This window comes from Chelmon rostratus, chromosome 14, assembly GCF_017976325.1.
Source record: "Chelmon rostratus isolate fCheRos1 chromosome 14, fCheRos1.pri, whole genome shotgun sequence".
Classification (NCBI taxonomy): Eukaryota; Metazoa; Chordata; class Actinopteri; order Chaetodontiformes; family Chaetodontidae; genus Chelmon; species Chelmon rostratus.
The window spans coordinates 19328590-19342182 of NC_055671.1; the positions used below are offsets into that span (position 1 = coordinate 19328590).

Below are 13593 nucleotides of genomic sequence, written 5' to 3' on the forward strand. Positions count from 1 at the left end.
TTATATTTTCCCTGTTTCTCTCCCTCTTCCATCTTATTTTGGTTGTCTCATCTGACTTCAAGTTGCAGTCAGTCCATCAGTTGTCTCAGTTTGTTCTCATTTTGTCCTTCTGGCCACACAAACTGATTTTAGTGACACTGAAGTGACGCCAAAAATAACAGAAAGCATCGTGCCAAAAGTGAAGTTTTAGACTAATTATGTTCAGATGGTCAAAGTCAAAGCTTTTTAAATTAAAATGGATCAGCTCACTCATTTGATCTCTTGTATAAATGCGGAACAGGCATAATACAGTGAGCTGAACATGTTTGATATCATGTTTCAACACACTGAACATGCTCAGTCTTAAAAAAGGTCATTTTGGCCACTCATGAATTTTTTTTGGCTGTTAAAATTAGTCTGACATCCAAATCTAGAGAGCGCAGAAAGGTTTCACAAGTCTAAAATCAGACTTTCAGAAACCTGCAGATACCCTGAGCTCTCCGTGCACCAGCACCGCCGTCCTCCCTCCCCTCATCTCCCTCCGGGCTTGTTTCCATGAGGAAAACACACGCATGTCTCCTCCAACCCAGCAGAAACAGAACCACAAACCTCTGTCCGCCTGTCTGTCTCTCATTGTACTTAATCTGTCATGTTCCGCGTTCTGTCTGTCAGTCCGCCTGTCTGTCTGTCATGTTTATCTGCCTGTCTGTCATGTCGAGGGCTGCTCTCGTCATGCTTTGTGAATGCTAGCATGTTACCAGCGAGGCGGGCGGGCAGGCGGGAAATAGTCCCACATGCCGACAGAGAGGCATTATGCTGAAAATACAAGAAGTCTGCATGATGGTACGGCATCTAGTATCAGTCTGTAGCAGGTGTTTCATATATATTTGCATGAGTAAAAACTCATGCATGGTGACTAAAACCCCTCAACAAGAACAAATGTGCAGGTAATTTGACATTAAATAGCAAAAAAGATTTTAATGAGCTGAAATAATTGCAAGATTAAGTGTAAAAATCAATGTAATGGAGAGTTTAGAGCCATGCAAGCAGCTTTTTGACTTGGGCACAAGTTGCTTTGAGCAAAATGCTAATGTCAGCATGCTAACATGCTCACAATGACATTGCTAGCATGCAGATGCTTAGCAGGTATAACATTTACCTCTTTGCTGTTTTAGTTTAGAGTGTTATGCCATTGTTTGCTAATTACCACTAAGCACAAAGTACACTGAGGCTAATAGAAATGGTATTAGCACTTATTATTGGCAGGTATTTGGTCATAAAGCGAAGTTTGAACGTGATGATGGCACTAGACGAAAAGATGAGGGATCATCAGAGTTATTACAATCCATCCTGCAGTTGTTGACACATGCTAGAGGAAAAGTCAGTGAAGTCATAATTCATTCAAGAAGATTCATCTTCTGGGAACCATGAATATCGCTGTTTCACGGCAAACCACCCAGCCGTCGTTGAGATATTTTAGTCTGGACAAAAGTGGTGGACAAGCCAACGCTGTCAACCTTCGAGCATCTGGCGCCTTTGAAAAATCACATGTGGAAGGTATGAAGAAGAGTTATAGAATATAAACGCACTGACTTCATCAAGGGCACTTCAACAGAATTCAGATATCAGTTGCAGTCACATTTCTAAAAACTAAAATTCTTGGGCAAAACCAAGGTTTTTATTTCTTTTATTGGTAAAAACATGACTGACTTAAAGGAAGACACAGAGTCGCTTTGGCTCTACAGGAACTCGTATCGTACAGTATAAACCTTCTCTCCGGAACTTAAGACACCAGGATTTCCCCTTTGTCGCTATCACTTGCAGCCTGATGGTGAAACCAGGTTTTGTGGTTAGTCTATTTGGCCCTGGTTTGTTTTTAATGCAGGGCGACAGCCACTCTAATCTACTCATACACACATGTATGGAGCTGAAGCTGTGTTGCAGCACCGTGTTCTGCAGACGTTCTTTTTCTTCTTCGGAGGAAACATATTGATGCACATAAAAAAATGCAGGTTCAGTTACATTCTGTGCTGCAGGTAGGACTTTTTCTTGAGAGCGTGCAGAGACACACACACACACACAGTATTATTGTTATGCAGGAAGTGCACTACATTTACATTCTGGCTCAAACCGAACTGTGACAAGCTGACAGTGGTTAGTATTGGCCTCTCTGATCTGTTCTCAGCAAGTGTGTGTTTGCGTGTGTGTATGTGTGTAAAAGCGTGAGGAAGACAGAGAAAATAAGGATAGAGGAAGAGGAGGATGGAAAGGGACAAGAAGGTAATAGGATGAAAGAAAGAGAGAGAGAGAAACAGGAGCGACCATGAAAGACAGAGGGAGGAGGAGAGCGTGAAAGGACAGAAGAAAGGGTGGAGAGAGGGAGGAAAAGACAGTAAAAAAAACAAAAAAAACTTCCTCACATTGCACTAATGAGCTCAGGTAAGAAATGGGACACAGTGGCTACACACACAGAGACTCACGCTGCAGTTCAGTGCACCTAGAAAGAGGGGAAATTAATCACACACTTCAAAAAGACGAATCCCCTGGTGCTGTTGCACCTTCTAAACAAGAGAGGGAAGGGGGTGTGGAGGGAAGGATAATATTGCAGAGATGGAGAGAAAAGCAATAGCAGAATATAAAGACAAAAGAGGGGGGAGAAAAGCACAGACCTGACATAAAAAGTGTTTAAAAAGGTTTCCACTGCTGATAGTTGGATTTGTGCTGAGATTACAAACTGCAGGGGGAAAGCTTCCACACTTTTGAGCAGAGCCTGCAGGCGTCCTTGAAAACCCAAAGACTAGTTTTCCAAGCTGTAGAACATATAAAAGAGCAAGATCAGATTAGACAAAAAAAAAAAAAAAAAGGTGGAAAATGTGGAAAAATGGTCCCCGGGAGATCAGAGGATAAGATGGTCCCTCCTGTCAAAACAAAACAAGAAAGAAATTACAATTTGGGAGCTGTGTGAAGAAGCGGTCCCTCTGGGAGCTCCCTCAAAGATCCCCTGGCGTTAATGGCCTCCGCAATTTCAGCAACAGCCATAAAATAAATTGGAAAAAGGGGGAGAAATGTCAGGTACCTGCACTCTTTTACAAATCCTCTATAAAAAAAAAGTTTTATTCAGTCATACAGCACTCCTTCACGCTGATTCCACCTGCCAGATTTTCATTTGAGCATCACAGTACAGTCATATTACACTCATCCTATATCCTACAAATATTCACTCCGTTACTCGTTCACTTCTATTGACGACTGCAAGCATTTGTTTTCTGTGTCTGTGCGCAGCTAAGAATTAATGTTTGGTCAACTTTGACCATGTGACTGTACGCGACTGGCCAATAGAAACACTGATGTTGGACTCATATAATCGAGCATGTTTCGTCACTGTTTAGTACGACATCACAGCACCGGACTACAAGCTGAGCCTCTGTGAAATGTGAATGCACCTTTAAACTCTGACAGCAAGGGTTCAAATTGCCCTGCAGTGACCCTTTTCAATCAATTAGTAGCCGGTGCAAAAGTGCCCAAGGAACTAAAAAGACTAACTAAGACATCAGACATCAGTTTTTTTTATGCTCTTGACCAGCACCAGCAACAAACTAGAATGAGCCACAGAAGCATTTTGGGCAGACGAGAGCAGATGTTTAATTGATATTTGCTTCGTCAACTTTAAAAACAGTCCAGAAAACCAGAGGATGCAAGTGAGAGGAATTTAATTTAATTGGAACCATGTTGACGTCAGATGCACACCTGTCTACAAACCAATCAGCTGCAAGTATAGTGTGGTGATGAAGACAGGAAGCAGGTGTGTCATGTAAAGTTCTTTAGTAGTTCTTTAATGTGTTTAATTTTAGTTCTTTAAAGCAAAACTCACTTGGTGAAATGTTTGCAATGTAACAGAACACAAACCTTTGTTCAGACACTGGTTCGTACTTTCAGGCCCTAAATCAAGAACTTAAAAGTCTATTTTTGTTGCTGTTTGCACCACATGTGAAGAACAGTAAATATTTAATACAGCAGACCAAAAAGCGAAGGCTTTGTTTGCACACAAAGACAGTCATCGTGTTGTTCTTGGTGTACTGTTGCACCACTGACGTTTGAATGAATGTTGAAAAGGAAAAGTGTCGGCAGAGAAAAGAGACTGAAGACGCCAGAACTACAGCCCAGGAACTAAATTTAGACCCGGTTTCCTCCGCTTGAAATGCACAGAAAAAGGTTTCCAAGTTCCTAAAAGGGTTTCTGGGTGCGTGGACAAGTTCCCTCTGTCAGAAAGGGTTATAGTTGCTATCCTGGCAATCCAGCCTCCATGTGTCTATTGATTAGGTCTCTGACAAGGGCACATCAACCAGAACGCTGTAAACTTAACTGCTTCATTGTTCAAGATTTGATGTAAAGGGATGGTATCAGCAGCACCGTCTCGCTGGACAAGCTGCAGGTCTCTTCTGCAGGTGAACCAGAGGCGAATCCTGGACTTAAATAAAATCAGATTTTCGAGATTCAAGATGAGCAGTTCACTTCTTGCCAGAACTCTCATGATTCTGTCATGGCCAGATAAAACTGATTCTCTATTATAGCCAATATCTCTATTTTAGGATTTTCTGGACAGAAGAAAATTCAGCCATTTGTATTTGTAACGAACGTGAAGAAAAATGCTACTTGTGCTACGTTTCCTCACTTTCTACTAAATTGCGCTGTTCTTCCTGTTTTAGCGTCACATCTGTTGTTGCCACGGCTGCCTTCAGTGCATGTTTCTCACTTTCATAACTTTGGAAACAACTGCAGCTTTCACTCCACGTAACTTTTCACAGGAAGACTTTACCGAGCACCCTCCTCACCCAGCCAATGATCCGGCATGGACCTGGAAACAAAACCCCCACAATTTTAACACCTCATTCCATCCCATTTCATCTTCCCAATCGGTATTCATGCTGTCAGTTTCCATAACGTCCCCACATCGGTTTTTCTTCCACTTCACCTTACATTTCAACTCTGAGAAGGAGGTACAGCATGAAACTCTGCGAGCCCTTTGAAAACATGAATATCCCCAAACAGAAATGGAAAATTCTTCGGCCCCCTTTCCTGTCCTTTTCTTTCTTTCCAGACATTAAGTACTGTACTCCTAGTGAACTGTACTGTCTCAGTTCTTCTTCGCTCTCTCTCTGTCTCACACACACACACACACACACACACATACGCACACACCCACACACACGCACAGAGGGTCGTCTCAGTGTGAAATCTCTCTCTGGTCTCTCTCAGCTCCATTCATGCATGTCCTGCTCCTCCATGCTAAAGCAAGCATGAGGACAGCCTACTGCTGGCTATGACAGCCACACACACAGTGTAGGCATGTATTGTACTGACCAACACACACACATACACACACACACACCCTAACCCACACTCTAGCTATACTGTACGCCACAGAATAGCTACTATGTGAAACCAAAGTCTTTCATGAAACTGGTTTGTCTCTGCAGTACAAAGACACAAATATATTTGAAATTTGTGCTACATGACCAGAGAGAACAGAGAGGAAGGAGAGAGGAAGTAGAAAACCTGCTACAACCAGAATGCACTGCACAAAGTTTTTCATATTACATCTAAACAGTGCACTGAAATATGTTTCTGAAAACATTTGAGGTGATGCAATGCAGTAACAGAGTCTTGATTCATATTTGATTAGCACTGCCTAGTTTGACAATTCGATCAGAGTTTCATGTTGTGAGCCGAGCCTCTCTTGATCCGAGCGGGGGAAATCTGGCTTCTTTACTCTTTGTGCCCCAAAAATGCACAAGAATCTGCCGTTTGAACAGCTGCCCTATGGGGGGCAAATGAGAAGGGAGCTATGAGTGCCAGCAACAGGGCGAGAAGTTAAATTTGCATATACTAACCACATCGTAATGAGCATAAGATGTTTGAAAATTTGAAAGGTTTCCCTTTAAAGCGATTTATTTAAGACATTCTAGCAGCACAGATGTATGGACGGCAATGTCTGTCCGTCCGCTGGCCCATCACTTTGGTCCATACTGCGAGGTATTCAGATGAAATTTTATGCAGGCACTAATGCTGCCACAGGATAAATCCCGCTGGCGTTGGTGATCTTTTGCACCACCGTGAGGCTGGAATTTGTGATTTTGTGTGAAATGTCTCAGCAAATATCAGATAGATTGGCTTGAAACAAGGTACAGACAATAAACTCTCACACAGAACTGGAATAACTGATATCTTCAGATTTTTTCATCCAGCACCATCATCGCATCAAATTTTTTAATTTGTCCAGCACTTTGGTTCACGATCAAACGGCTGCAAAAATTAATGACAACGGCCTCAGCCATAGCTCGTGTTAGTGCTAATTACCGAATGTTTGCATGCTAACATGCTGCACTGAGATGTGTCAGCATTTAGCGTGGCTGTAGTCTTGCTTACAGATTTTCACTGATAAAGACTTTTTTTTAATGAGGAAACTTGTTTTTAATACATTTTTCTCAGAGAATTAAAGTTTCTACAGCTTTTTTTCTTTTCCTGCTGCAGACGGGGTCATGTGGTGGTGAGGACAGCTGCCTCCACTAGTACAAAGAAAGGAGAAGAAAAGGGAGCTGCATGCAAAAGAGCTGCTTATTATACAGCACATCAGGGTAATTAAAAACAAATGGTACTTCTGTAATGTAATTTCCACATTGCTTATTTTTGCGATGTGGATATATATAATCTAATATCACCCTTATTTTGAACAGCGGGATTAATTTCAGACATATTTTTCAGAAAAATCTGAAAGTGAGGAACTCTATGTATACTGTTTTTTTTCTGACACTTAGTGATAAACTTGCTGCAGCTGTCATATCATCCATGTCGACTATTTCACCCTACAGTGACTGCTGAGCGATACACACTCACACATAAACGAATAAAATCAGCTTTTCTAAACTCCAGTGTAGCTGTAATGAACCTGCAGGTGCCACCTGCCGTACCAGTGTGCACACACACACACACACACACATGCAGTATATAAACACGGTGCACAGCAGCAGGAGAGTTAGTGAGCCATGCAGTCAGGACTCTGTGTTTGTGTAAACAGCAGGAGCCTGTAACAACAAGACATCCCAACAATAAGGGCTTCCCATGTCATAGAATGAGCGACGGAGAGAGATCATCGCTGTGCTGTATATGTGAGAGTCAGCGGAGTGTGACTGCATCCTTTCCTTACATGCTGTGCGTCTTCGTGTGTGTTCCGCGTGCGTGTGTTTGTGTGCTAAATGCAGAGCCCGACAATCAATGATTCTTGTTTCAGTTGAGATCACGTCTGAAATAATCACGGTTTTGACTGTAGAGATCGATCATTCGATGGACAGAAAAGGGAGGCACACACCTGTATTACTGGGACGTTTAGCAGCATAAGGGTGCGTTTATTATGTCATCATTACTTTCCCATTATTTTTGTATTGGATTAGCCTGCTGCCCAACATGTATTTATGTTGTCAAAGTTATATTCCTGACGTCATAAAATATGATGACAGGCTTCATTCGCAAACCTCAGTATAAGCTTTATATGGAAAAAAAGTGACATTTGGTTCAGCCCTGCTTGTGCACCGGAATGCATTATGGTGCTGTTGTTTGGTCTTTGATGGTGTGTACATATCAGTGCTTGGTGTGTTACCTGCCACACTCTCAGCTGGAGGGAGAGAGCGACGTCCCCCGGAGCGAGAGGACAGCTCGCAGCAGGGAGGCGCTCTGCAGGGCTCTGTTACTCGTCATACAGTGTGTATGTGTGTAATGTGTTTGCGTATATACATACAGTATGTGTGTGGTCCCAGTATCTGATCTGTTGCGGTTGTGTTGTTTTGCTTTTCAAGAATTCTGACAGGTAGATTGGACTGTTTGATTTTTACTTAGAGAGATATAAGAAGATGCAACACACACACACACACACACACACGCACAGATAATGACTAGGCTGTCCTTTCTTGTGTTAACTCTGAGGTTACCTGAGGTATCATTCACCGAAGCCACGTGGGTCTTGAATTTGACAGCCTCACCCTGAAACTAGAATACTAAACCACCTTTAGAAGAAGAATTAACATGCATCAGGGCTTTTAGGCTTTATCTGGGTGGAGCAGAAGAGTAAATGAGCCGCTGAAGGAGAACTACGGCTCTATCGACAAACCTCATCAGGAGGTGAGTCACATTTGGTCAGCGACACGTTTCCTATTCTGCAACCATAAACTGTCTGACAACCTTTACCAGCCGTATGGAATCACTTCGGCTGGATGACGTCCTGTAAAAACACCTCTCGACCAGCTCACCGTGTTCCAAAACATGAAACTCAGGGGGGCGATAACACAATCCAACCCAGTCAGTGGGTGTGTCTTTAATGTGTGGCTTCTTCAGGCCTTAAAATTCAAGTTCATCAGATACTTTTCTCTGCTGTTTTTCCTCATTTTTCCTTCCTTTATTTCTCCCTCTGGCTTATTCACTCTGGGTGCATCCAAATGTCAAACACATTTTGACTATCATGCAAAGCTAAAATTACATTTAGATGTGTTTTCATCAGGTGAGTCATAGCAAGTAAAACAAATTCCTACAATGTCAACAAATCATCTGAAAAACTTTCAATAATTGATTGGTATGGATCTTTTTTTTTGCACATTTCTCTCTCTTTAATGTCACTTGTACTCTTTCTCACTCAAATTCCGCCTGAAAGGAAGAAGTTCCCCAGGCTCAGTGACACTTTCCAACTAAATCAAGCTTAAATTGAATAAATCAACTGAATCCCTTCTGTGTCTCCCTGCAGAGAAAGCCCAGAAGGGAGAAAAGAGGAAGCAGAATGGAGTGAAGGAGAAAGGGAAGGAGAGGAGGAAGAGTAGTCCTGAGAAGAAAAAGGAGAGATTGAAGTCAGAGAACGGCTCCCTGCTAAAAGAGCTAGGTACATTGTGTGTGTGTGTGTGTGTGTGTGTGTGTGTGTGTGTGTGTGTGTGTGTGTGTGTGTGTGTGTGTGTGTGTGTGTGTGTGTGTGTGTGTGTGTGTGTGCACCCTGCAGTGTTTGCAGTCTTTCCAAACTGATCAAATGCACCTCATTGGCTGAATGTATGCCACATGTGCATGTGTTTGTGTGACCATATGAAAGACCCCGCTGACAAATGGCTTGCAGCACATTTGTAGCCTTGATGCATCAATAATTTATTTGCGGCAGCGTTTTGGGCAAAATGCAATAACAAAACAAGCAAGACATTCTCAAAGTTGGAAATCTGAGGGTAATATTGCTTCATTTTGACCTGATAAAAGACTTCATGTGTTGAAGTATTAAGTAAATTATTAATGCAGCAGGAGTGCTGCAGCCTTTAACAAAAAAACAGCTTGATTCTCCTGTGGTCAGCTTCTTTTCCACGCTGCCGTGCTGTCTTTTCTTTTTCTGCAGACGTCACTCCTCCATCATCGGTGTTGTCATCCATTTGCTCGGCGTAGATCAGGTGTCAGGTGCGGCGGTAAAATCTTTAATAGGAGTTGACTGCAGCTCAGCCCCGCAGGTCTGATCTGATGCATCAATCAAGTTGGCAGTGCAGCGTCACTCACAGAGAGGCGAGCACAAGAAAAGTGAGGGCGAGAGATGCAGCAAAAGTGGATATTATAAAAACGCCATCCCTGTAAATCAGACAGACCTCCTCTCAGCTTTCCTGTAATCAATAAATCACATGGTTTTAGCCTGTGGAACTGGAGAATGGCCTTCACAGAGGTTTAACATCAGGTACAATCATACTGAGCTCCAGGACTTTCGTCCTCTGGTTGGGAGTCTAAACAGTAAACTATCCTACAAACAGGCAGATTAAAAGCTTAGTGCTCTACACAGTCTCAGGTTGACTTAACCACAATCAAATATGACACATGAGGGAGAAAACATGAACTGATCAGCAGAAAATTTCAGACAAGAATTGTTTTAATGGCTTTAGTCATTTATGAAGTAAAAGATGCCGAACATGAGACGCTTCCCACCTGTCCAACATGAAGAGTGCAGGTTTTTTCCTTTTTATTCGATTGTAAACTGAAGCTCTGAAGCTAGTCTTGGCTGTAGGGACTTATGGTGGTCACATCTTTATATTCTGACATTTTATGGACTTAACAATTAGTGGGCTTTTTTGAAAATGAAAATAATCACCCGGCCCTGTGGGTGCAGCAGCTGACGAGGCTCATGGGTACTGTAGTATTTAGTGCTTTAGTGTTTCTGTTGCCGGGGGAGACTGAGCACCACATGAAGCTGAAAGTTGAAAATTGGCCCAGTTGTCTTCTCATTTTCAGTAACACACGTCTTGCAGAGCCATTTCCACTGCGAAGCTCCTGCTCGACAAAACCTTTGCATCCTCTGAGGAATGTCAACACAGTTATCTGGGGAATATAATAAAAGCAAATCACTGCCTGATCATGTTCGGTACCTACATCCACCTGGTCTTGATATCTATGGCGAGACCCCTGTTAACCCTTAACGTCGACCTGACGTTGATAAATCCAGATTAACATGTCAATCAATCACATTCCTCACGTAGCCCAATCCTAAAGTCTCATTTTTGTAAAACAAAGTTTTACTAAACGCCTCCCTGCCCTGAGTTTTGTCTAAATGGAAAGAATTTTGATCCATAATCCAAATATAAATAATAGGTGGAGAAGGCAGGCATAGACATGATGGTGAAGCTGAAAAGCGAGAGAGAGAAGCTCTGTCAGCGTCAGTGTTTGTCATTAATGAGCCATTGGGAGAGCGACACTGGTAGAATAAGGGAGAGAGGCCTGTCACTGCCAATCCTCATCATTAGGGAGATGAGGACAGATGATAATGGCTGTCTGTCCTGCTGGAAGGTGATCCACTCCCCACTGCCCAGCGTTACAGCTGCACACTGTATGATGCTCACAAGACAAACACTAAATGGAAACTGAGCACGCAGATAAACGTACGTAACTTTGACAATTCACAGGCATCTGGCTGGCGCTCGTAACTGCAGCGACTGGAAGTGAACGAGGAGATAAAGGCTCAGTGTCTCGCTCCAGGACACCAGATAGACTATTGATGGACGCGCGCTCGCGGCTGTGGTGATTGAATCTGTAGCTTTTAAGTCATCAACACGAGACAAGCCACCTGCCTGACTATCGGGGTGCAAATTAACATTTCAGTGCGCAGACGTCCTTGTAAAAGTCTAAAAGATATTGTGCTCTGAAGCAGTTTGTCCGTCTCGAAGCAGTGAGAGAGGTTTATTTTTTTTATTTGCCACTGAGCAGAAGTGACATGTTTGGCCTGGAGAAATCTACGCAGAACTGTTTTTTGTGGCTGAGAGCTCGATTTTCTCAGGAAATTATCCAGATTCATGTTAGCGAGGGTGGAAATGTGTTGACTGATGTGTTAAATCAGGGGTGCAGACGCCAAAGCTTCTCTATTCATAAACATGGGAGCTTCAGGTTTTAAATTGAATATCCATCCCTCTGCTCATGTCCGTCTGTTTACCTCTCCATCTGCATCCACTGATGTGTAGACAGGCTTGTTTTGAAAGTTGCCACCCTCGGATGTGTCGGCAGCCATCGTAATGTCGTATTTCCCGACATCCCGCAAACATACTGGGTTTATTTTTTCAGCTGCGGCTGCTTCATGGGGCAGTGGAGCTGTGACAGTTTGATGAGGGCTGGTGCTGTCGGTCGTGGCAGAACCAGAGCGCGCTGTCAGGATCAAACACGGTGTTTCCCTCTCTTTCAGGTTATGGCTCTCAGGCTTTTATTTTGGAAAGGCTTCCCTTCAAAATAACACAACCACTCAAAGCCGTTCTAAAGAAGGCAACAACCGCACATGTTAAATGACTGATAGAATAAAGATCAAATGAAGGGTAGCAGGAAACCGCAGGGTCAGCAACATGCAGACGGGATCCTTTGCACTAAAAATATTGAATCATAGGCTTCAGTGGAGTGACTTTTGGACTTTTTGTCCAAATAGTGACACTGTTATTTGAGAAAATTATCATATTTGTTAGAAAAAATTGAGATTTGATATGAGCATTTATAAGCCGTTATTTAAACATTTTACAAATGGTTTAAAATACACAATGCTAAGTGCTAAATGCTAAATATTGGGACTTAAAGTATTTAAGTGTTGCCAATGAAACTAAGAGTTAAAAAAAAAAAAGTAAATCAAAAGTAAAAGTTTTGTTATTGTATAAGAAAATAAACTATTAACATTCAAACAAGGAAAGAAAGGGAAAGAAACGCTCAATTTGTGATATACTGTATGTTTGTGTGGGCGAATAAAATGGAAAACAAAGTCCTCCATATCTTCAGGCTTCCTCTAAAAAAGAGCTCCTCCGCTGTGAATAGCTTCTATATGTAGGACATGAAGTGGGTGGATTTGTAGCCTTGCATAATCCTTGTTTATACCTACCCAGATCTAATAAGTTGCGAATATTCCTGCAATGATGTTCTGTAAAAAGCTGTGGGCTGCACAGACAATTACTGTACATGATTAATATCTGAGCGCCTAAATGAAAAGGAGTTCTGATGACTAACTCTCTAATATCATTTATCCTCCTTTTCATGTGCAGGAGTAGAAGAAGCAGTTCAACTACTTGATGGATAATCACAGTGTTTTGCTACTTTACAGACCCTGAAAGCTAAATTCACATCTCTTACCCCCTGCCCTTCTCAAAGAGAGGTCAGAGGTCAAGTCATCGGAGTCCTGCAGCGTGCTAGAAGACAAACATCAGCACGCAACGCATAAGACACATGAAAGGCATCGCAAATGCATAAACAGGACATACTGGCACACTGGCAGCGGCGCTAAGCGACATGTAAATTATGAGGAGCTCCATTCCTTCCTGTGATCTCAGAAAAACGAACATGACAGAACGTTGCTCAAAGCTACAAAAACCACCCGACAAAGACTTCATGCTGTCATCAAAGGATGAAACCTGGAGCTGCTCTCTCGATAAAGAAACGGGCTCCTGCCTTTGTGGGATTAGAGCATTTTGGTTGGAATTATATACAGCTAAGCTTAACCTCACTCTATTGTGGACATTTCTGTGACATAAAATCCAGCCGTGCAGCTGCAAAGATTCGGTTTCCACTTGTAGGAGTTTGAAGTTTTGGCTCTTTGGAGTTTTGAGAAACGGGCTCGTATGCGGAGCATTTGTCAGCCTGAATCTCCTGCATGAAGTAGCGGCAGGTACGCCACCTTTCTTAGCTTGACTATTACAAGGAGGGATCTCACAATTTGATTCCGAAAAGGGGGCGCCATTTTCAGGCTCTTACTCCACTCACTTGCCTGTGTAAGAATAAAGAAATAGAAGCAAATTACTGGCCAACATGACTGGTTAGATGCATTTTGTGTGTATGTGTTAAGGGAAAAAAAATCAGTGCACCGAGCTGCAGTCACTAACGTTTCGTCTTGAGCTGTGGGAAATACCCGCCGTTATCCACAGTGCTCTGCAGGAGCAGGTTTTTCTTTTTTCGCTTTGTTTTTCTGGTCAGCTGATCAGCGTTGGCTGGATGCGGTGAAGTGAGTGTGGGCTGGCCAGCTCGTCTGCGAGTGCTGTGCTTTGGTGTTCTACTTTGCTGATGTTAGTCTCTGGAAGATAGCGTGCAAAGTATTCACACAGA

At 42.7% G+C, this 13593-nt stretch overlaps 1 protein-coding gene across 1 annotated transcript in view; it reads left to right on the top strand.

Annotated features, from left to right (window-relative positions):
- Positions 1-13593, top strand: part of jade2 (jade family PHD finger 2) — a 180979-nt gene that overhangs the window by 151859 nt on the left and 15527 nt on the right. Inside the window, exon 12 of the mRNA XM_041951897.1 lies at positions 8768-8899. Within this exon, the coding sequence (XP_041807831.1) occupies positions 8768-8899 (132 nt within the window). The remainder of the gene's footprint in view (positions 1-8767; positions 8900-13593) is intronic.